The sequence below is a fragment of the Scatophagus argus genome, chromosome 17 (genome assembly GCF_020382885.2).
Source record: "Scatophagus argus isolate fScaArg1 chromosome 17, fScaArg1.pri, whole genome shotgun sequence".
NCBI classification, from domain to species: domain Eukaryota; kingdom Metazoa; phylum Chordata; class Actinopteri; family Scatophagidae; genus Scatophagus; species Scatophagus argus.
Window position 1 is genome coordinate 2,560,952 of NC_058509.1, and position 23,016 is coordinate 2,583,967.

A 23,016-nucleotide genomic window follows, 5' to 3' on the forward strand; every position below is an offset into this window, starting at 1 on the left:
CATTGGGTCTGTTTTACAGAGTTATAAGTGACGTTGACGATCGAGCTGAATTCTCATTGGCTCACTTTGTCTTTCGTTCTCAGCGAAGCAGCAAAGCGAGGCTGTCTGTGGGTCAAAACATTTCACTTTAGAAAATCTGCAAAATGGAGACCCTGGTCTTCGTGGTCCTCCTGGGAACAGGTCTACATGTGGCGGTGGCAGGTCAGTTCACTTTATTTTAAGTTTGATGTTAAAAGACAAAACGCGTCGTTTCCTCATATAACTCAGTCCGCTCTGCACACACGAACTGAAGGTGCGTTTGATTGTCTTTGATGATTAATCACAGGACTTGCAGAGAAGACAAATAGAAATGATTGTTAAGTTGTGGTATGCTGTTATTACAGCTAACGTTGCATTGAACGGTGGAGATGAATCATCTTTAGTCGTTCTTGGCACGTTTATTGCGAAACTGCGGACACATCAGTCTCACGGTCAGACAGTTCATTCTCTTGTACAGCTGCAGTAAATCAACCGGAACAACAACATAACGACGCAGATGCGCTCTCTATAACACGCACCTTAGCGCCTCCCTGTGGCATGAACATATATATACATAGTACAGAACAGTACATTACACACACAGCTGAGGACACAATGAACATATCTCAACAATGATAAATGTAGAAATGAAGAAGAAGATTGTTTATAAAACGTGACAAAACACTGATCTTAAAGTTGAAGGTTGGAAACTCTGTCAGTAGTTACTGCGGCTCCCACCTTCAGTCCTCTCGACCTACTCGGTCCTTTACCCACACGTTTTCATCGAGACAAGATGAAACATTTATTTTTGTTTCTTCTCTTATGTCACGTTTCATCAGCAGGTAACAAAACCCTTTAAATATTTACGTTAAGCTCTTTGAATTTTCATCCTGCCTGCCTCAGGGACGCACTTTACTTTCACTGAATCCTATTGAATACGTCATGTTTATGTCTGTATATTTTATTTGTATGTGTTATATTCATGTTATATTCATACTGAATGTATAAACCTGTTCGTCCTGCAGTCAAACACTCCCTGAAGTATTTCTACATTGCGTCTTCTGGACTCCCAAACTTCCCGGAGTTTGTGGCCGTCGGTTCTGTTGATGATGTTCTTTTGGGTTCCTGCGACTCCAACAAAAAGACACCAGAAGCCAAACAGGACTGGATGAAAAAGTTATTCCAAATCGATCCTTACCATTTTGAGATGTACAACCAGGAATGTTTGATAAATATGCCCAACTTCTTGAAAGCCACGATTCATACGTTGACGCAGCGCTTCAATCAAAGTGGAGGTAAAGTGTTTCTGTGTGATAGATTTCACTTTTTGTTGCAACAATATGTTTAAAAATGTGTTTTAAAGTTACATTCAGTCTCCTTTGTGTCCAGCTGTGCAGAAAGCACACCATTGTTAAAGGGTTAATTAAGGTTCAGTAATGCTGTTCTGAAGCCTTATGCATTTATGAAGTGCTGCTTAAGGGATCCATGTTTTCCACTTTACAATAAGGGGCACAAAGAGCATTGATTAATCACCAGTTCTGGTTAAGTAATGTTTACACAGCATAACAAGCAGAATAAATTGATATGTTAAGCTGTGATTTAAGTTATGACATGAAGATAAATAAACAAGCAAAGCTCTTCATGAAATCCATGCAGTGTGTCCACTGATCTCAGCCAAACATAAGTCAGAAGTTGGAGGATGGATAATAACAATAATAAAAAGGTCTGCGAGTAATAAAATGGCTGACTGTGAACTTCATGGTATTCATGTTAATTAACATGTTTATACTCTCTCTCTCAGGTGTCCATGTTTTACAGAGGATGGAAGGCTGTGAGTGGGATGATGAGACTGGAGAAGTTAACGGTTTTAGACATTACGGTTATGATGGAGAAGACTTCATATCATTTGACCTGAAGACGTTGACATGGATCACACCAAAACCACAGGCTTTCAGCACCAAACTGAGTTGGGATGCTGACAAAACAGAAATAAAATACATGGAGATATTCTTCACTCAGATTTTCCCTGAGCGACTGAGGATGTATTTGGCTTATGGCGAGAGCTCTCTGCTGAGAACAGGTAGAGTCACATGACCTGATGTGGTTTAATGGACACAATAATGTTCATATAACCTGCTCAGACTGAACTGTCACTGTGTTGTCACTCTGATCAGTCTGATATTACGTGCTTCTTCTGTCAAAACACTGAGACTGTATAAACCAGTGCACAGACAGTATAAATGAAGTAAACTTGCACAGTTTCAGTGTTTGCAAATAGAAATATTTCCACTGAACTCTGACACTGTGATTGAATTTTATATTATTTATATTGTTCATAATATTTAATCTGGTGCCATTATGATACAGATTACTGGTGTTTATACCTGCAAAACGCACCACATTCACATCAGCCTCGGCTGTATTTTTTAAATATTAGCATGCAAATGTTAGACTGTAAGTTTGTAGTCTTACTGTTGTGTGTACTTGCTTATTTATGGTGGATGAATTTCACCACTCCTACTGTTGATGGACCTTTAGGGTTATTCAGCCACTGTTATCTCATAGGGATGCACGATAATATCAGCATGTCATCGTATCTGCAGATGAAGGCTTTAAAGTGAATTTATTCATCTTTTTTCCTGTTTTCTCTTCCTTTCTTTTCCACTCTTTCTTTTATGTTTCTCTGCCCCCTCTCCCTCTCTCACTCCTTCTCTCTTTGTTGTCTCTTTCCTTCTCTTTGTCACACTTTCTCTCTCTGCAGATCTTCCCTCAGTGTCTCTCCTCCAGAAGACTCCCTCCTCTCCAGTCAGCTGCCACGCTACAGGTTTCTACCCTGAGAGAGCCACACTCAGCTGGAGGAAAGATGGAGAGGAGCTTCATGAGGACGTGGAGCTCGGAGAGATCCTCCCCAACCACGATGGAACCTTCCAGATGAGTGCTGAGCTGAAGCTTTCATCAGTCACACCTGAGGACAGGAGCAGGTACACCTGTGTGTTTCAGCTCTCAGGTGTGAAGGAGGAGATCGTCACCAAACTGGACAAAGCAGACATCAGGACCAACTGGGGTAAGACTGAGGTCATTTTTTGTTTGTTCCTTCCAGTGGTGGAGACAAAGTGTGAATGTTCTGTCTTGGTTCCAGTTCCTCCCTCAGAGTTTCCTACTGGTGCAGTTGTTGGAGTTGTTGTAGGACTTCTGCTGCTGACACTCTGCATCTGTGGACTCCTCATGTGGAGAAGGAACAGAACTGGTGAGTGAAGCCATCGTTACTCCACTGTTGGATTGGTTGAGCTGGCTGATGTTCAGAGGAGCTCAGAGGTCCTCAGCAGATGTTCTGTATGTGTTAGTATAAGTACACACTGTAGGTATGGATGCGCAGCATTTGGTGTTTGTCAGTATCTGATATGCTGATCGGCTCTGCTGTGGAGGAGTTAAAATATTCTTATCATGTCTGCTCTTATTGAGATGTTCATCTGATGCTGATATTTCAGTCTTTAAGTCTTTAAGGATTTTAAAGATTTTATATGAATAACATGTTAAAGCTGCAGTTCTGCCTTTATACTCAAAGCACAAGTCTGTGGTTTTTGTTTTCTTTCTTAAATTCAGATTGAACTTTTAACTCTGTAACCTCTCATCTGTGTTTCAGGATTCAGACCAGCAGAGAGTAAGTTTGCTTTTGTGAAAATTCATGTCATTCATTAATAGATGAGATGTTTATTGTTTGTCCATTTTTCTTTACTTTGTGTCTGCTAATCTGACACAAACTTTATGCTGTAGATTAAAAGACAAACTTGTTCTAGTTTGTTTCCTGTTTTTCCTGTTTATAAAAGTGGACTTGATGCAGTTTCACAGTTTGTTTCTGACATTTGTTTGTCTTTTGTTAATTTCAGCCCAACCTCCACCTGGTGAGTAAAACGTACTTTTCTTCTGTTTCAACTGATCTGACACAAACTTTATGCTGTAGATTGAAAAGAGTTTCACATTATTGTGCAGATGAACTTTGTCAAGACTGTTTTGCTGAAACACAGTTTGTTTTTGACCTCACAGCTCCTGACGACGACTCTGAGGCCTCTGAGAACCTGAATGAGATAACATAAGAACTTTATGTTATCTTAGTGGAACTCATAACAGCCACTGAGTCGGCCATCAAAAACAACAACCTGACTGAGACTGAAGCTGAACAACTCTGGATGAAGGTCACAACCACCCTCTCCAGTGCCAAGGTACCCCCATCCAATATTTCCACAGAGGAACGCAAAGCATTAATGTCGTTGCAGAAAGACCAGGACATCATGATCTTATCTGCAGACAAAGGAAAATGCACGGTCATCCTCAACACACAGGACCACCACTCCAAAGTCGCCGCCCTCCTCAGCGACACAGCCACATATGAGAAGCTGAGGAGAGATCCCACCAGCAAATGCAAACAATAGCTAATTAGTTATCTACAAAAACTGGAGAAAGATCAAATAATCAACTGCAAGCTCTACTTCCAGCTCTACCCCAGAGAGGCCACTCCACGTTTGTATGGACTCCCAAAGATACACAAAGAAGGAGTCCCGCCTCAGACCCAAGTGTCAGCAGCACCAACTCGGTCACATACAAGGTGGCCAAACACCTGGCCAACATCTTGGCGCCACTAGTGGGACACATTCCTCATCACATCCACAACTCCCAGGATTTTGTGAGCAAAGTCAAGGAAATCTTCATGGACCCAGAGGACACCATGGTCTCTTTTGATGTCACCTCTTTGTTTACGTGCATCCCCACCTCAGAAGCCACACAGATGGTAAAAAGATGCCCATCCATACCTAGGAAGTTTCACCCCAATTCACATGAAAGCCATAACAACAATAGGTCGTTAATCGGTCATACCCGAACTCATTAACGTTCTCACAGCCATTAGCCAGTCGTTAGAACCAGATAGCCAGTCGTTAGACACAGGGGCCATTCATTGTCCGTCCAACTACATAGACTAATCTGCAGGACCATCAGATCCTTTGTTGTAGTTAGTTTCACTTAGTCACTCCCACTGAGGGGTATATATTGGTTCCTCACCAGTCAGTTTTCAGAACTGATGAAGCTACTTGGATTAGCAGCAAAACGTCTTCAAGCCTATCTACACAGTCCAGACGCCTTGCTTTAACTCTTTGCGTAATATGACCTGGATGACTGAGAATCTCCACAGATATAAGAACTTTATTGATCCCGCAGGAAATTGTTGTGCCAGGGTTGCAATGCAAAGAAGCCTACAAAAGTAGAAAGTAATTTCCCCACAAAATACAATAATATAGTACAATAGACTACCACCAGAGTACAATAAAAATAACAGAGTATATACATGAGATATAGATAATGGCAGATAAGGTGCGGATACAATCTTAAAGTGTTAATTGTAGTGCAGGATAAATTGTTTTGTCCTATGTGGAGAAAGGGGATGAGTTGAAGAGTCTGATAGCCACAGGGAGGAAGGACTTCCTGTGGCGTTCTGTGGAGCACCTCGGTGGTCTCAGTCTACGACTGAAGGTGCTGTGGTAGGATTCCAGTGTGGCCTGCAGGGGGTGTGACTTGTTGTTGAGGATGTTGAGCAGTTTCCTCAGCATCCTCTGCTCAGACACCTCTGCCAGAGACTGCAGTTCCACTCCCAGGACAGAGCCAGCTCTCCTGATGAGCTTATCGAGCCTGTTGGCATCAGCTGTCTATCCAAGACCTGTTGACAAACGTACTGGATGAGTTCCTGCATGTGACTTGTATCACATTATGCAGCTTCGCAGAAGTAAAAGAGACTGAAAGATGACTTCCTGCAATGAAAGTGTCATAGTACTTATAATTCATTTGCCTAATGCGTAAATGATACAAGTCATAGTTTTATGTCACTTTATCCATTTCTATTTGACATTTAAAATCAGTTGTAAAAACTGTGTCCAACGTTTTCATGAATCTTTATGTTGTCAAACCACCTGAGTCGCCAACTGGAGGCTGTTGGTGAGGCTGGTTGAACCTGATAGACGGTGATGGTGGTTGGACTGAGCGAGACAAAGCTTTCACATGAAGTTTCCTGTCAAGTCAGTCAGTGTAGTTTAGCCTGAGCAGATACAATGTAGATATAAGACTACAGAGCGTCTGCTGTTTGCTCTGGTGAGTGAAGGACTTAAAGGCAGCTTGAGGACACGTCAGGTTGGTGTTGTGTTCAAAACATCACTAACATGAATACTGGGCTTCCATGGCAACGCACAGCCAACGTTTGGCACAAAGTGTCCAACTTGTTACTGAGTATTGATGAGCATAAATGGATGAGAAAATTGAATGTGTTGCTCTTTTCATTTGTACTTCACTTTTCAATAAAGTCCACAACTTTCAAATGTTTGTCTCTTTCCTTAAGTCCACATGTTCACCTGTGACTGTAGTTGCAGTCATGTGAATGTCAGCAGTTTGATGTCTCGTCATGGCGGCACACCTGACACTTTCTTCAGTGTGCTGTTATCTCACTGTCACTGACTACAGATGACCTGCAGTGTTGTAGATCCATGTGTGATCATTAACTACGGGCCAGTCTCAAACCTTCCCCATGAAACCTTAAAACATTTCAGATTGGCTTCAGAACAATCTTAAGGCCGCACTAATTACAAAATGGGGACATTCATCTTTGCTGGATGGTCTTGCTGCTTTTATATGAAATGAAACAGGAGATTCATCCCGAGGGTTTCACCATGAAACCAGATTAATGTGTTAGCACGGGATGTTGAACCTGGTTAGATCACCATGGTAACTGGTGCTGCACACCTGACCTGGTCCGGAGGAGGTGAAGTCCAGAAGCTGAACAGCGCTGTGTTTTCACTAATTAGATTAGATTAGATTCAGCTTTATTGTCATTACACATGTACAAGTACAATGCAACGAAAGGCAGTTTGGCATCTAACCAGAAGTGCAATAAGCAGTAAGTGCCAGGTATACAGTAATTTACAGTATGTACAGGGTATGTACAGGTGTCTATGCTACAGATATACTATAAACATGATATACAGGTAGTTGTCATAATATACAGGGTTTCTAAGTACTATGAACATACTATACAGATGGATATGTGCTTTAATGTGCATCCAGTGTAGGCAGAAACTATAACACAGTCCTTGAGGATGCTGCGAGCTCGACGCAGACAGCGTTTCCTCTGGATGTCTTCAAGGCCTGGAAGTGGAGTCCCTGTGACGCGCTGGGCGGTTTTCACCACTCGCTGTAGCGCCTTGCGGTCTGCAACCGAGCAGTTCCCATACCATACTGTGACACAGCTGGTCAGGATACTTTCAATTGCACAGCGGTAAAAGTTCACCAGCATGGCTGAAGACAGATGGTGTTTCTTCAGTGTCCTCAGGAAAAAGAGACGCTGGTGAGCCTTCAAATATATATGAGTATATATATATATATGAGTATATATAAGTATATACATATATATATATATATTGCCAAGAAAAGCTGATTCTTCTTCTCTGTGAGTGCTGGCAGATTTCCCACCACTCTCTCGATCTTCCTCAGAGCGACACTTGCACGGTCCAGGGTGTAACCCGCCTCTCGCCTGTAGTCAGCTGGGATAGGCTCCAGCTCCCCCGCGACTCTGACGGATAAGCGGTATAGAAAATGGATGGATGGATGGATGGATGTCCACTTCCGTCCAAATCTCGCCCATGAGGTGGAGCTTCTTTCCTGTGGGTTTTAGATGGTGGTACACCATCTCAACACACCGAGTTTTATTGTCTTTAAGGACAAAAAACGGAATATTTTGTGCATGCAAAACCAGTGACTGAAGTCTTCTGGTTGTTGAGCGAATGACAGGGAAGAAATGATAGTTTGTTTTTTTTTTCACAATTTTTTTTATATTCCCCAGGTCAAAGTGGAGCAGGAAACAACTGGGCCAAAGGTCACTACACAGAGAGGACAGAGCTGGTGGATTCGGTCCTGGATGTGGTGAGAAAAGAGGCCAAGAGCTGCGAGTGTCTGCAGGGATTCCAGCTCACACGCTCCCTGGGAGGAGGAACCGGTTCAGGCATGGGCACCCTGCTCATCAGCAAGATCAGAGAGGAATACCCCGACCGCATCATGAACACCTTCAGTGTGGTGCCCTCTCCTAAGGTAACACATGAAATGCTGTCCCATAGCGTACAATGAAATAATAATAACATCAAAGTGTTCATGTACCACCACATTTCAGGTAACTTGTCATCAATGTGAAGCATTAACAGCTTCCTTATGGTGACAAAGTGTAAAGTAGCAGTGTTTTCTTTCTCTTTTAGTTGTTTGAATGCAGCCACAACTGTTGCTGTTGTTTGTCTTCAGGTATCAGACACGGTTGTCGAGCCGCACAACGCCACACTGTCAGTCCACCAGCTGGTAGAAAACACAGACGAGACCTACTGCATGGACAACGAAGCATTATACAGTATTTTACATTCACCGACAGTATTTGAAAAAATGAAAACTTATCTCACTTAGCTGAAGTCACCAGTCAGTTAAAACTTGACCAAACAAATCTTCATTCACAGCACTGACAATCACGAGTTTTGTTTTTTTTATTCATCATGATCCCAGTTAGAAGAGTCTGGAGTCATCTGCATCCATGCAAGAAATCATGAGAAAAGAAGAAGAAGAATCAGCTTTTTATTGACAGTATATATATTTTTACATACACACACTGAATTTGATTACTGCATTTGACCCATCCTTAGTTGAACACACACATGCAACACCCAGCAAATTACATGCAGTGAAACACACACAGGAGCAGTGGGCAGCATCAAGCGCCCGGGGAGCATATTGGGGGGTTAAGTGCCTTGCTCAAGGGCACATCAGCCGGCTAAAGGAGGGGGGGGGAGGCATTTTTTCGCATTAATCACTCCACCACACCCAAATTTTTCCTGCCCGTCTGGTGAGACGGAAGAATACTGTTTCCGCCCGGATTCGAACCGGGGACCTTTCGCGTGTGAGGCGAACGTGATAACCACTACACTACGGAAACTCACACATTTTAAAATAGAAATATAATTCACTTTTATATACTTTTTATTTATATATTTATTTCTATTTGCTACACTTTTACTGAATAAAATACTTTTCATTTCATTTCATTTGTTTATCCGACTAATTTAAATGTGGGAAGAAACCGAAGCACTCGGAGTAAACCCGCAGTCGTATTAGTCGTATTGTTTTGGTGCTCATCTTCTTGCACAAGTCCTTCTGCAGCGCCTTGATCTTTTCAATGATGTGGTCTTTTATATCTGGAAGCGTCTTTAAACACAGATGTTGAAGTGTCACTTTCCTTTATCCAGGGTCCTATGTGAGTGCTGGTAGATTTCCCACCACTCTCTCAGAATCAGAATTCCTTTATTTATCCCCGATGGGACATTCTTTAAATCACGATCTTCCTCAGAGCGGCACTTGCACGGTCCTTCTTTCTCTCATGCTCTTGTACCTGCTGGTTCAGCCACTTCCACATCATTTTCATGAACATGTCCACTTCCGTCCGAATCTCGCCCATGACTTGTAGCTTCTTTCCTGTGGGTTTTAGATGGTGGTACACCATCTCACCCAGATGCTTGACGCTGAGTTTGTGTTGGCCACTGGAAATACCAGCGGCAACGTGTTTGTAGAGGCACACCTGATCTATGGCCTCTTTTGTGTCCTGGTTTTCTTCTGATGGCATCATGTTCTCCAAAACGTATTCCCACCCACCAAGTAGCTGCGGCACTACTTTTTCTCCAGTTGCCGAGGAGTTAAATTTTCTCCTCGGTCTTGCTACAAATGTAAGCATTGTCTCCTTGGCAAATCTGCAGAGAAGAAAGGTCTTGATTTTATGCCCACTTTCTTCCAGAAAGATGTCTTGGTCTCCGATTCAGACTGCCTCTTTGGTGTGCCGTCTAACTGGAATTGATCTCAATTTTTATTCAATCGAATAATTCTCGTTTCATTTCATTTTTTATATCCAATTAATTTGAATATGGGAAGAAACCGAAGCACTCGGAGGAAACCCGTAGTCGTACCTTCTCGCAGCAAGGAGGTCAGGGCCCGGAATCGAGCGCTGACCTCGTTGCTGCGAGGCCACAGTGTTTTACACTGAGGCACCTGTGCAGCCCTGAGACGTGATGTCCTGCGTCATATCCAGGTTGAGCGCTTTGTGCTACCAGTTGAAATGAAGCTGATAGCACAGAGTTTGCACCTGGACATGAGACGGGATCTCAGGTCCCAATAGACATTTTTCACAGCAGACATTTTGACTTGTCAGCAAGTACAAAAGCAGAAACCTAGAAATGGAATGTTCCACCTAAGTACCTTACATGTGTGCTTTTCCGTCCAAAATGTCTGCTGTGGAAAAGGCCTGTTCTATCCACCTGCTCTGAGACCACCGATGATTAGGCTGCTCTTTGGTGTGACTTCAGAAGCAGGTGTTGTATGGCTTAGCCATGACCCTGTAAAGAGTTCGAAAGAACCCTTCACAGCAGCTCTTCTTTTGTTGTTTCATCAGATATTTTTTCAGAGAATCAACTATTTCTTTGTAAATAAACTCTTCCTTTAACAGCAGGTGCATTTGGACCGTTGTTTTGGTGCCCAACTTCTTGCACAAGTCCTTCTGCACCGCCTTGACGATCTTTTTAATGTCGTGGCCTTTTATGTCTAGAAGGACGGAGCCTGCCATCTCTGCAGAGAACATCTTTTTTAGTGTCACAATGACGGTGTTGATGACATCTTGGGACAGATGACTCCACACGTCTGCACCTAGAATTTGGTTAACCAGTCCTGTCACCAAGAAAAGGCACATTTTTTCCCACCTTTCAACTGAGCGTACTGTGGTCCCTCTTGAAGCTTCATCTGATTTATCAAGGGCAGCTGATTCTTCAGTGACCGCAGCTGATACCTTTTCACTGACAGCTGGTTCTTCAGTGACAGAAGCTGGTAGGTTATCACTGACAGCTGGTTCTTCGGTGACAGAAGCTGATGCGCCTTTAAACACAGATGTTGAAGTGTCACTTTCCTTTATCCAGGGACGCTTTGTGAGTGCTGGCAGATTTCCCACCACTCTCTTGATCTTGCTCAGAGCAGCACTTGCACGGTCCTTCTTTCTCTCATGCTCTTGTACCTGCTGGTTCAGCCAGTTCCACATCATTTTCATGAACATGTCCACTTCCGTCCGAATCTCGCCCATGACTTGTAGCTTCTTTCCTGTGGGTTTTAGATGGTGGTACACCATCTCACCCAGATGCTTGACGCTGAGTTTGTGTTGGCCACTGGAAATACCAACAGCAATGTGTTTGTAGAGGCACACCTGATCTTTGGCCTCTTTTGTGTCCTGGTTTTCCTCTGATGGCATCATGTTCTCCAAAACATATTCCAACCCATCAAGTAGTTGCGGCACTACTTTCTCTCCAGTTTCCGGGGAGTTCAATTTTCTCCTCAGTCTTGCTACAAATGTAAGCATTGTCTCCTTGGCAAATCTGTAGACAAAAAAGGCCTTGATTTTATTGTCCACTTTCTTCCAGAAAGATGTCTTGGTCTCAGATTCAGACACCCTCCTTGGTGTGCCGTCTAACTGGAATTCTTCAATTATGTCTTTCAAAATTTCAGAGGCTGCCTTCTCTGTATCCTGGGCAGTGCTGGACACAAACTGCCGACGTTCTTCCTCTGAAATGTCTTCGGTGTTGATGCCACTGATGTAATTTAACTGCTCATCCAGGATCTCCTCGATGGCTTTCTTGATTTCAGAGAAGCGTCCTCCAGAAGGAAAGTCTTCTGGTCCATCCTCATGCAAAGGAGTTACGGGGGTCAAAAATGACACCTCACTTTCAACCGGCTCCTCTGTCAGTGTTGCCTCGGGTGTCTTGGGTTCAGCGGCTTCCGTTTTTTGACTCTGCTGACCTTTCTTGGACGTGCATGACATCTTTGCCGCAAATCTTTGAAGCACTTTCACCATGTGCTTAACAATTTTCTTCACTCTCTTTTTGGAAGACTGAGAGTTGGAGGTCTTGCTGCTTCCACTATTTCCGCTGCTATCGGAGAGCTCTGAGTTCACCCTTTCCTTAATTTCCTTGGACATGAGGCTGGTGATCTCCACTGTGGAAATGCAGTGGAAGTCCTCTGGAAAACCCATCGCTGCCCCAATAGTTTGGGAAACAACATCACCCAGGGAGTCCTGGACTTGCTTGTTGGATATGTTGATGCTGTTCTGTGATGCAACAAATCCAGGACGCCCCTCTGATAGGTTCTTTTTGATGGCCTCATAAATGTTTGTGGATATGATGTCAATTATATCCACAAACACGTTAGCTATGTTATCTTCTGTTGCCTTGTCAGTCGACCCTGATTGCAGCTTGACCCACTGAGCCTCCGTCAGCTTGTCCAGGCAGAGCTGAACGGGCGGGAGAAGACTCTCCTTTGTGGTCAGTGGAAGGGTCAGATCCATCCTGTCTTTCCTCTTTGATGAAAACATGGCGTTGACTGTAGTCGCTGTGTTTGTCTGCTGGGAACGCAATGAACGTGTTCTGAAAAATCGGAACTGATGCAAAGGCTCGATACGGGCTTATTTATAGCCTTGCTCAGACAGCAAGTTGGCTTTGAATCAAAGGAATCACATTGGCTTTCATCTGTGACATCACGACAGTTTCAAAGCAACACATACACACAAGCGCTCGGGAAGCCCCTCCCCCAACCAAGCTATCTGTTGCTTAGCAACCATAATTCGACATGTCTGAAACGGAACCCTGACAATAATGAAAATAATATTACATACATATTAAATCGAAATTTACAGCTTTTTAATTGAACAAAACAAAACAAAACAAAACCACAAAAAGACATATATTGTATAATTTTCCAAAATGAAAGGTGTATTAATTTATTTGTTACCAGCATTCATGTTAAGCATTCAAAGAAAGGTTTCAGTCTTTGACTTTGACTGATTTAGTTTGGATATATAGATATGGACCTTTGTCAAAAGATGTGTCAGGGAATTGGTTGAGTTTCTGTCATTAATGCAAGACAATTAGAAACAAAGTTGGACTGAATTTCATCCTTGCTGTAACATAATAAACATAACTATCTAACATAAAAAACAGAGCTGTACATTAAACCTCAGCTCTGAGAAGGACAAAGTATTTGAAAGCTGGTTCTTCGGTGACAGAAGCTGGAGCGTCTTTAAACACAGATGTTGAAGTGTCACTTTCCTTTATCCAGGGGCCCTCTGGGGCAGCCGTGGCCTGGAGGTTGGAGAAGCTGCTTCGGTTCGATTCCCCCACCGGACGGGGAGGAGAAATTTGGGTGTGGTGGAGTGATTAATGCGACAAATGTTCCCCCCTCCATTAGCCGGCTGATGTGCCCTTGAGCAAGGCACTTAACCCCCAATTTGCTCCCCGGGCGCTTGATGAAGTCCACTGCTCCTGTGTGTGTTTCACTGCATGTAATTTGCCGGGTGTTGCATGTGTGTTCAACTAAGGATGGGTCAAATGCAAAAGACAAATTCAGTGTGTGTATGTAAAAATATATTAGATTAGATTCAACTTTATTGTCATTACACATGTACAAGTACAATGCAACGAAAGGCAGTTTGGCATCTAACCAGAAGTGCAATAAGCAGTAAGTGCCAGGTATACAGTAATTTACAGTATGTACAGGGTATGTACAGGTGTCTATGCTACAGATATACTATAAACATGGTATACAGGTAGTTGTCATAATATACAGGGTTTCTAAGTACTATGAACATCCTATACAGATGGATATGTGCTTTAATGTGCATCCAGTGTAGGCGGAAACTATAACACAGTCCTTGAGGATGCTGCGAGCTCGACGCAGACAGCGTTTCCTCTGGACGTTTGTTGCATTTTTATTCAACAGGTTGGTACAATATGGGGTGTTTCTGCTATTTTTATTCATATTAGCTCATAATGAGAATTATGATTAATAACCGCAATGGGTCTGTTTTACCAAGTTATAAGTGACGTTGGGCTCGAGCTGAATTCTCATTGGCTCACACGGACGCGCCCCTGAAGTCCTCACTTCATCTTTCGCTCTCGACGAAGCAGCAAAGCGAGGCTGTCTGTGGGTCAAAACATTTCACTTTAGAAAATCTGCAAAATGGAGACCCTGGTCTTCGTGGTCCTCCTGGGAACAGGTCCACATGTGGCGGTGGCAGGTCAATTCACTTTATTTTAAGTTTGATGTTAAAAGACAAAACGCGTCGTTTCCTCATATAACTCAGTCCGCTCTGCACACACGAACTGAAGGTGCGTTTGATTGTCTTTGATGATTAATCACAGGACTTGCAGAGAAGACAAATAGAAATGATTGTTAAGTTGTGGTATGCTGTTATTACAGCTAACGTTGCATTGAACGGTGGAGATGAATCATCTTTAGTCGTTCTTGGCACGTTTATTGCTAAACTGCGGACACATCAGTCTCACGGTCAGACAGTTCATTCTCTTGTACAGCTGCAGTAAATCAACCGGAACAACAACATAACGACGCAGATGCGCTCTCTATAACACGCACCTTAGCGCCTCCCTGTGGCATGAACATATATATACATAGTACAGAACAGTACATGACACACACAGCTGAGGACACAATGAACATATCTCAACAATGATAAATGTAGAAATGAAGAAGAAGATTGTTTATAAAACGTGACAAAACACTGATCTTAAAGTTGAAGGTTGGAAACTCTGTCAGTAGTTACTGCGGCTCCCACCTTCAGTCCTCTCGACCTACTCGGTCCTTTACCCACACGTTTTCATCGAGACAAGATGAAACATTTATTTTTGTTTCTTCTCTTATGTCACGTTTCATCAGCAGGTAACAAAACCCTTTAAATATTTACGTTAAGCTCTTTGAATTTTCATCCTGCCTGCCTCAGGGACGCACTTTACTTTCACTGAATCCTATTGAATACGTCATGTTTATGTCTGTATATTTTATTTGTATGTGTTATATTCATTTTATATTCATACTGAATGTATAAACCTGTTCGTCCTGCAGTCAAACACTCCCTGAAGTATTTCTACACTGTGTCTTCTGGACTCCCAAACATCCCGGAGTTTGTTGGCGTCGGTTCTGTTGATGATGTTCTTTTGGGTTCCTGCGACTCCGACAAAAAGACACCAGAAGCCAAACAGGACTGTGTGGAAAAGCAGTTGCAATCCGATCTTCAGCAATTTGAGTTGTACAACCAACAGTGTTTGAAAATTCTGCCCAACTTCTTTAAAGCCACGATTCATACGTTGACGCAGCGCTTCAACCAGAGTGGAGGTAAAGATAGATGGATAGACAGATAGATATACTTTATTGATCCCAGGCTGGGAAATTGCAGTGCAGCAGCAGCAATACACACAACAAGCTAAACAAAAGTTAAAAATAGCAAAATAAAAAGTGGCATATGTAAAATATATATACAAGCCAATATATAAAAAGTATATATACAACAGTAAACAGTGTAATGTAGTGCAAAATAAAGTTGAGGTAGAGTGTTTCTGTGTGATAGATTTCACTTTTTGTTGGAACAGTATGCACAAACAATAGTACACCATTGTTAAAGGGTTAATTATGGTTCAGTAATGCTGTTCTGAAGCCTTATGCATTTATGAAGTGCTGCTTAAGGGATCCATGTTTTCCACTTTACAATAAGGGGCACAAAGAGCATTGATTAATCACCAGTTCTGGTTAAGTAATGTTTACACAGCATAACAAGCAGAATAAATTGATATGTTAAGCTGTGATTTAAGTTATGACATGAAGATAAATAAACAAGCAAAGCTCTTCATGAAATCCATGCAGTGTGTCCACTGATCTCAGCCAAACATAAGTCAGAAGTTGGAGGATGGATAATAACAATAATAAAAAGGTCTGCGAGTAATAAAATGGCTGACTGTGAACTTCGTGATATTCATGTTAATTAACATGTTTATACTCTCTCTCTCAGGTGTCCATGTTTTGCAGGTCATGAGTGGCTGTGAGTGGGATGATGAGACTGGAGAGATTGATGGACTTGTACAGTACGGTTATGATGGAGAAGATTTGATATCATTTGACCTGAAGACGTTGACATGGATCACACCAAAACCACAAGCTGTCAGCATCAAACTGAACTGGGATGCCGACAAAGCAAGAATAAAAAACATTGAGATACGCCTCACTCAGATTTACCCTCAGTGGTTGAAGACATATTTGGCTTATGGCAACAGCTCTCTGCTGAGAACAGGTAGAGTCACATGACCTGATGTGGTTTAATGGACACAATAATGTTCATATAACCTGCTCAGACTGAACTGTCACTGTGTTGTCACTCTGATCAGTCTGATATTACGTGCTTCTTCTGTCAAAACACTGAGACTGTATAAACCAGTGCACAGACAGTATAAATGAAGTAAACTTGCACAGTTTCAGTGTTTGCAAATAGAAATATTTCCACTGAACTCTGACACTGTGATTGAATTTTATATTATTTATATTGTTCATAATATTTAATCTGGTGCCATTATGACACAGATTACTGGTGTTTATACCTGCAAAACGCACCACATTCACATCAGCCTCGGCTGTATTTTTTAAATATTAGCATGCAAATGTTAGACTGTAAGTTTGTAGTCTTACTGTTGTGTGTACTTGCTTATTTATGGTGGATGAATTTCACCACTCCTACTGTTGATGGACCTTTAGGGTTATTCAGCCACTGTTATCTCATAGGGATGCACGATAATATCAGGATGTCATCGTATCTGCAGATGAAGGCTTTAAAGTGAATTTATTCATCTTTTTTCCTGTTTTCTTTTCCTTTCTTTTCCACTCTTTCTTTTATGTTTCTCTGCCCCCTCTCCCTCTCTCACTCCTTCTCTCTTTGTTGTCTCTTTCCTTCTCTTTGTCACACTTTCTCTCTCTGCAGATCTTCCCTCAGTGTCTCTCCTCCAGAAGACTCCCTCCTCTCCAGTCAGCTGCCACGCTACAGGTTTCTACCCTGAGAGAGCCACACTCAGCTGGAGGAAAGATGGAGAGGAGCTTCATGAGGACGTGGAGCTCGGAGAGATCCTCCCCAACCACGATGGAACCTTCCAGATGAGTGCTGAGCTGAAGCTTTCATCAGTCACACCTGAAGACTGGAGTAGGTACACCTGTGTGTTTGAGCTCTCAGGTGTGAAGGAGGAGATCGTCACCAAACTGGACAAAGCAGACATCAGGACCAATGAAGGTAAGACTGAGATCATTTGTTGTTTGTTCCTTCCAGTGGTGGAGACAAAGTGTGAATGTTCTGTGTTGGTTCCAGTTCCTCCCTCAGAGTTTCCTACTGGTGCAGTTGTTGGAGTTGTTGTAGGACTTCTGCTGACACTCTGCATCTGTGGACTCCTCATGTGGAGAAGGAACAGAACTGGTGAGTGAAGCCATCGTTACTCCACTGTTGGATTGGTTGAGCTGGCTGATGTTCAGAGGAGCTCAGAGGTCCTCAGCAGATGTTCTGTATGTTAGTATAAGTACACACTGTAGGTATGGATGCACAATATTTGTTTTTTGTCAGTATCCAGTGTTGGGGAAGTTACTTTTAAAAAGTAGTGTTTCCTCATTGCTCGTTACTACTTTAAAAAGTAATTGGTTACTTTACTTGGTTACTGTGTCTTATGGAGGATGTAACAGGTGTTTCTCTTGTGCTCTTTATTAATGTTTTTAATGCCGCAAACAGAGCATTTGACAAGAAAATACTGGGCTGTTATAGGCTTCAACACCACCAGTAAAGCCTTATGAAACAATATCAAATAACATAGCCTCGATACATCTTATGGCCATATAGGTGAACACAAAATACATAAGGGCTTTTTTTAATAACTTTATACTGTTTTATTAAACAGGCTTTCCCTTAAATTGGTGTAAAGCTGGTGCAAATCGTATCAATAGGCTGCTTAGGAACAACATGATGAAAACCATAAAATGGTTTAATATGTCTCAAAATAAAACATGCCTCATCTAAGTCCGACAGGAAAAAGAATAACTTCAAAATGGCTTGATGTTGATGGCTTGTGTAGATAAAATAAAATGGCAAAATACAGCTTGGAGCCAAAGACACTTTAGCCAAAATAACATTAAGCACAACTGAAAGCATGACTAACCTCAGAATTAAAAAAGGCTATGTTAACTGAATATGCTGGCACTTCTTCACAGTATGATGGCAGATAGAAAAGAGGATGTCAGACATAGGTTTGAGTTATGTCTATGGATCAGGTGGCAGGCAACCTGTTCCACATCAGCACAAAATGTGTGATTATACCTCATCATTGATGGGCAACATTTTTCCAACAATGATTGACACAAGTTTGGCCAACTCTAGTTTAATTACCTGGTGAAAAGTTTTCGCTGCTTATTTGGGCTTGGACTTGACATATAATTTCCCTGGGGATCTTGAGCTACAAGCTTCATGTTAGCATGTTTTCCTTTCAAATGCTTGGTGAGGTTGGCAGTTGAGTTGACAAATGTTTCTGGCCAGAGCACAGTGTACACCTTCACTCACATTCCTCCACTTAGTTTCAACGAGTTTGAAGTAAGTCGAATACCTCCATCCCTCAAAAGTTATCGTTGGCTGCTTTTTGCTGCTTCTTGTGCTCTTCATTCTACCAGCCTCTGTCATGTACCATGTGGAATGAGAGCCCTTGACTATTGCGCAAGCGTGCAGCTGACAAGGCGGTGTCGCTGTCAAATCTGTCCCTGGGGAAAGTAGGCTAATGTTACGCCGAATTGAAAAGGGAATTACGTTTCATTACCAAATTTTCAGTAGTGTTAGCGTGTTACACTACTTTTTACCCATTATTGCAGACAACGCATTACTTTGTAGTCAGTATCTGACTTACTTATCACTCCACTGCCTGCATGTTGGGGTCTTCAGGTCGGGGACCCGGTCATGACTGTTGTTTGTGCTTATGCACCAAATGACAGTTCAGAGTACCCACCCTTTTTGGTCCCTGGGATGGGTGCTGGAAGAAACCCTGACTGGGAATTCCACGTGGGCAACAACAGTATGACCTGAGAGGGGGTATGACTGGGAACGGCCTGCCTGATCTGAATCCGAGGGGTGTTCAGTTATTGGATTTCTGTGCCAGTCACAGTTTGGCCATAACTGGCACCATGTTTGAACATAAGGGTGTGCACAATTGCACCCGGCACCAGGACACCCTAGATCGCAGGTCGATAAATCGACTTTGTAATGTATCAGCAGGTGTACGGCCATATGTTCTGGACACTCGGGTGAAGAGAGGAGTGGAGCTGTCAACTGATCACTACCAACCGTGAGTTGGATCAGGCGACGGGGTAGGAAGCCGACTAGACCTGGCAGACCTAAACCAATGGTGAGGGTCTGCTGGGAACGTCTGGCTGAGGACCCTGTCCTGTACTGGCTACAGGCTCGGGCAGTCACGGAACAGTGCTGCTGACTTCGACTGAGGATGTTGTCAGGCAGTGGAAGGAATACTTCGAGGATCTCTTTAATTCCACTGACATGCATTCCTTGGAGGAAACAACTGAGGTAGTTAAACAACTCCACAGTGGCGGTGCCCCAGGGGTTGCATGAGATTTGTCCAGAGTACCTTAAGGCTCTGGATGTTGTGGGGCTGTCAAGGTTGACACACCTCTGCAACATTGCGCGGTCAACAGGGGCTGTACAAGTAGAGTTGCAAACTGGGGTGGTGGTCCCCCTTTTTGAAAAGAGGGTGTGCTCCAGCTATAGAGGGATCACAAACCTCCCTGGGAATGTCTACGCCAGGGTGCTGGAAAGGAGAATCCGTCCATTACTTGAAACTCAGATCCAAGGCGAACAATACGTTAGTCGTCCTGATCGTGGAAGACTGGACCAGTGAGTTGGATAAGGTGGTGGGGGAGGAAGCTGAATAGACCTGCCAGACCTAAACCAACAGTGAGAGTCTGCTGGGAACATCTGGCTTAAACTACTCTGGTGACGTACATTTCTCTAAGAACTGCTGCTCAGCACAGTGTTTGAGTCAATGTCATCATTTACTTTCCAGCACTGATGGAAACAGATTAATTCACTGACATAATGAATGTTAATAATGTCCAGTATGAACTCTAATCAGTACCTGATCAGTTATCTAATTCTTCATGTATTGATCTGTCTTGACAGGCTTCAGTGAAGATTGGAGGAGGACTTCAGTGATGTTACTGTGGATCAAAACTGTTATTACTTGAGCCTAAATGGACTTTGAGTTTGTTATTTTTAATCCAAGTGTGTTTATATGTAACACTGAGATGTGAAGTCAAAGAACCTGTCAGGTGACAGAAGGCTTCCTGTTTGTTAAAAAGGCCAACACCACTTAGATAATTCCCCCTCCCTGTCTGAGAGTGGTATGTTCCACTCTCCCCTCTTAGAGTCATTAAGATAATTAAACCCTGAAAACTGGTGTTACTACATTTGTTTGGTTCTTCTGTGCATCCGTTGAACTGTGAGTATTATGAGTCACTAATTAATATAATTTTACACATATTTCATTGCCTCTGAATGTGGTTATTATTTCCTGGTTACGCTAATTAATCTCACTTGAGGACAATTGAGAGTCTGCAGTTTTAGCTTTACGTGTGTCCAGCCTGTACTGATGTTACTGCAGTCGGTGTGCTTGTACTTTTTATATTTCGTTTCTCAGTTTGTTGCGTGGTCACACTGTTCTGTCTGTAAGCTTTTTAGACCCTACAAAGTGTTACTTTGCGTGTAGTTTGTTTGTTGTGTTGACAGGCCTTCAGATTGAAACAGATCCTGTGTGTGTTTATGCTGCCTGGTTTAGCTGTCAGTTTTTACTTCAGGGAGAAAAGTTAATGTGGACAACATTGTGGCTCCACCTTGTGGCAGAGCGAGAAATCAATCCAGACAACCTGCTCATCGTTTTGAGTTTTGAGTTCATTAATCTTTAGTTTGTGTCTGCTGATCTGACACAAACTTTCCACTGTAGATTAAAAGTCTTTTTCTGGACTGTTTTTTGGATTTACTGTTTGTTAAAGTGGACTTGATGCAGTTTCAGTTTGTTTCTGACCTCACAGCTCCTGATGAAGACTCTGAGGCCTCTGAGAACCTGAATCCAAGACCTGATTGTCGGTCGTCCTCACTGAGTTCCCTCATGTGACACGTATCACACTGTACAACACGACAAACTAAATGAGACGAAAATTTGCTTGCTGTTACGTAACTGAATGAATAGTTGTGATTTATATGATTTGATGGATGGATTTAATGCTGCACTTTCATAAAAAGGTTCACCTTCCTTTGGTACACATCAGTTGTTCTTTTGCAGTGTTATGAATGTTACCTGAGTGTTAATAATCCTACAAGGCTCAATGCACAGCAGGACTCCCCACGTCTAATGTATGAAGCAAAAGGAAAACTCAACCAAAACACGAGCAGGTTTTAATTCCAGGAGTGAAAACAGATTATTCAAAGGCACAGTGATAATATTTCTTTTTCCTTTGCAGCTGCTGCCTGATGTGTCAGCTTGTGTGTTGGACTTTAGCTGGCAGACAAGAGCAGGCAGGAACAGAAAAAAGATCTCTTTGAATAAAGGATTAAAATAAATGATAATAAAATATGAATCAATCAAAATCACATGTACATCACCAAAAATCCAAGAAGAACACAACAAGGCTTTTCTTATGCAGGATGTTTTTGTTTGTTTGTTTGTTTTTGTCACATCCTGAGCACTTTGCACACCTCACACACAGACGGACTACAGGAGCTCACACACGAGTTCAACATATTAATCAGAATCAGAATCAGAATTCCTTTATTAATCCCTGGAGGGAAATTCTTGAAACAAAATACAATTACAAAATATTATAGACATTTCACACCAAGTAAACTTGTGTGTCTCAGTAACTTTCCACTCAAAGACAACAACAAATGTGAACTCGGACAGGAACAAGTCAGGAAAGTGAAAGACACAAGACGAAGTTCAAGGCAGGTTTGTTCCTGTGATGAGGAGTCTGACTCACATGGGACGTCCAGCCAAAACTTCTGCAGTTTGTGCAGACAACACATTGTGTTGGAAATACATCAGAACTCAGAAAATGACTCAATTCCACAGAATGTAAAGACAAAAATGGAACGAAAGTAAAAAAAGGAACAAATAAAAGCAGAACACACAAGCATTCAGTTCTCCCATCATCAGGCAGCATCTTGAAGGCAGCTTTGGTGAAATCTCACATACAGTGGATATTACAAAGTGCTAAAAAGTGTGCACAGAGTCAGAGTTCACACCACAGTCCCTCCATCATGATGTCTATGGAACAAACTGGTCATCAGTGTCGTCAGGTTCAGAAAGTGAAGCAACATCAGGGCCAAAAAATGTCACCACACCCGAAACACTTTTGGCTCGTATTTAAACTATTTGTTCTTATCTAACCGCAGCACACACAGATGGAAAAGGGAGGAGACACAAGTTAGAATAAGGAAACACACACACAAAATGAACACACTGTGGAGAAAACACACGCATAATAAAAAATGTGGCAGTTAAAGTGAATTTGTACTGGTAACAGATGAGGCAACACGTCTCAAACATTCAGAGAACATAAACACAACCAGGAAACATCAAAACAAAAGCACCAAACAACTGACCCTTCTCAGGTTTTTATTGTCTGAAAAACATGAAGACTAAAACGATCCTCTTGTGTCTGATGAACGTCATCAGTGACGTGGTGCTTGTTACCTGATACGAGCTGCGGCGGACTGAAACAAACCGTGGCGTCGGAGTCATCGGCTCACCTGTACAGAGTACAGAAACACTCTCACCTCCCTCAGCACAAAGCAGGTGAGCTGCTCGACTGATCCAGGTGTCTCATGTGGGGCATTTTGTGGCTTCTCTCTCATGTTTCCCTGTCAGCACTGACTGCGACAGGCGATTGTGTCTTCAGATGGTCTGTTGTGGTCTGCTGTTGTATTAAGGTGTGGCACACCCGTCCACTTGGACATGATGATGACCTGATTAGAGTTTGGTG

The 23,016-nt window shown here is 42.5% G+C and overlaps 3 protein-coding genes and 1 non-coding gene across 13 annotated transcripts; 3 read left to right on the top strand and 1 right to left on the bottom strand.

The window, feature by feature from the left end:
• Positions 1 to 51: 51 nt before the first annotated feature.
• LOC124074660 (major histocompatibility complex class I-related gene protein-like) lies at positions 52 to 6,377 on the top strand. 9 transcript variants are annotated; one of them, XM_046417815.1, is made up of 9 exons: positions 52 to 201; positions 1,044 to 1,313; positions 1,820 to 2,098; positions 2,780 to 3,093; positions 3,151 to 3,265; positions 3,662 to 3,679; positions 3,906 to 3,920; positions 4,063 to 4,108; positions 5,206 to 6,377. In XM_046417815.1, exons 1-9 carry the CDS (start codon positions 144 to 146, stop codon positions 5,207 to 5,209), a joined length of 1,119 nt encoding a protein of 372 aa, XP_046273771.1. In that variant the 5' UTR covers positions 52 to 143; the 3' UTR covers positions 5,210 to 6,377. The 9 variants fall into 9 exon arrangements, with proteins under 9 accessions (XP_046273771.1, XP_046273769.1, XP_046273773.1 ...); XM_046417813.1 differs by having other exon boundaries at positions 4,063 to 4,098; positions 5,717 to 6,377; XM_046417817.1 differs by having other exon boundaries at positions 2,780 to 3,082; positions 3,170 to 3,265; positions 4,063 to 4,098; positions 5,717 to 6,377.
• Positions 6,378 to 7,726: 1,349 nt separating this feature from the next.
• On the top strand, positions 7,727 to 8,731 carry LOC124074905 (tubulin beta chain-like). The gene is made up of 3 exons (XM_046418241.1): positions 7,727 to 7,732; positions 7,843 to 8,139; positions 8,344 to 8,731. Exons 1-3 carry the CDS (start codon positions 7,727 to 7,729, stop codon positions 8,497 to 8,499), a joined length of 459 nt encoding a protein of 152 aa, XP_046274197.1. The 3' UTR covers positions 8,500 to 8,731.
• Positions 8,732 to 8,949: 218 nt separating this feature from the next.
• trnav-cac lies at positions 8,950 to 9,022 on the bottom strand. Its single transcript has one exon. It is a non-coding gene; the product is annotated as a tRNA-Val (tRNA).
• A 5,005-nt stretch (positions 9,023 to 14,027) lies between these two features.
• Positions 14,028 to 21,297, top strand: LOC124074671 (major histocompatibility complex class I-related gene protein-like). Of its 2 annotated transcripts, none has more exons than XM_046417837.1 (6): positions 14,028 to 14,185; positions 15,028 to 15,297; positions 15,968 to 16,246; positions 16,928 to 17,230; positions 17,306 to 17,410; positions 20,159 to 21,297. In XM_046417837.1, exons 1-6 carry the CDS (start codon positions 14,128 to 14,130, stop codon positions 20,221 to 20,223), a joined length of 1,080 nt encoding a protein of 359 aa, XP_046273793.1. In that variant the 5' UTR covers positions 14,028 to 14,127; the 3' UTR covers positions 20,224 to 21,297. The 2 variants fall into 2 exon arrangements, with proteins under 2 accessions (XP_046273793.1, XP_046273792.1); XM_046417836.1 differs by lacking the exon at positions 14,028 to 14,185 and adding an exon at positions 14,614 to 14,844.
• Positions 21,298 to 23,016: the final 1,719 nt, after the last annotated feature.

Excerpts from the sequence above, each read along its gene's own strand:
- LOC124074660 (XM_046417813.1), top strand. The coding sequence starts at position 144 with ATGGAGACCCTGGTCTTCGTGGTCCTCCTGGGAACAGGTCTACATGTG. Across the intron at positions 3,094-3,150 it reads CCAACTGGGGTAAGACTGAG|GTTCCAGTTCCTCCCTCAGA; the intron begins GTCATTTTTTGT and ends TGTTCTGTCTTG. Across the intron at positions 4,099-5,716 it reads TGAGGCCTCTGAGAACCTGA|ATCCAAGACCTGTTGACAAA; the intron begins ATGAGATAACAT and ends CATCAGCTGTCT.
- LOC124074905 (XM_046418241.1), top strand. Across the intron at positions 8,140-8,343 it reads GTGTGGTGCCCTCTCCTAAG|GTATCAGACACGGTTGTCGA; the intron begins GTAACACATGAA and ends GTTTGTCTTCAG.
- LOC124074671 (XM_046417837.1), top strand. The coding sequence starts at position 14,128 with ATGGAGACCCTGGTCTTCGTGGTCCTCCTGGGAACAGGTCCACATGTG. Across the intron at positions 16,247-16,927 it reads CAGCTCTCTGCTGAGAACAG|ATCTTCCCTCAGTGTCTCTC; the intron begins GTAGAGTCACAT and ends CTCTCTCTGCAG. Across the intron at positions 17,411-20,158 it reads GTGGAGAAGGAACAGAACTG|GCTTCAGTGAAGATTGGAGG; the intron begins GTGAGTGAAGCC and ends CTGTCTTGACAG.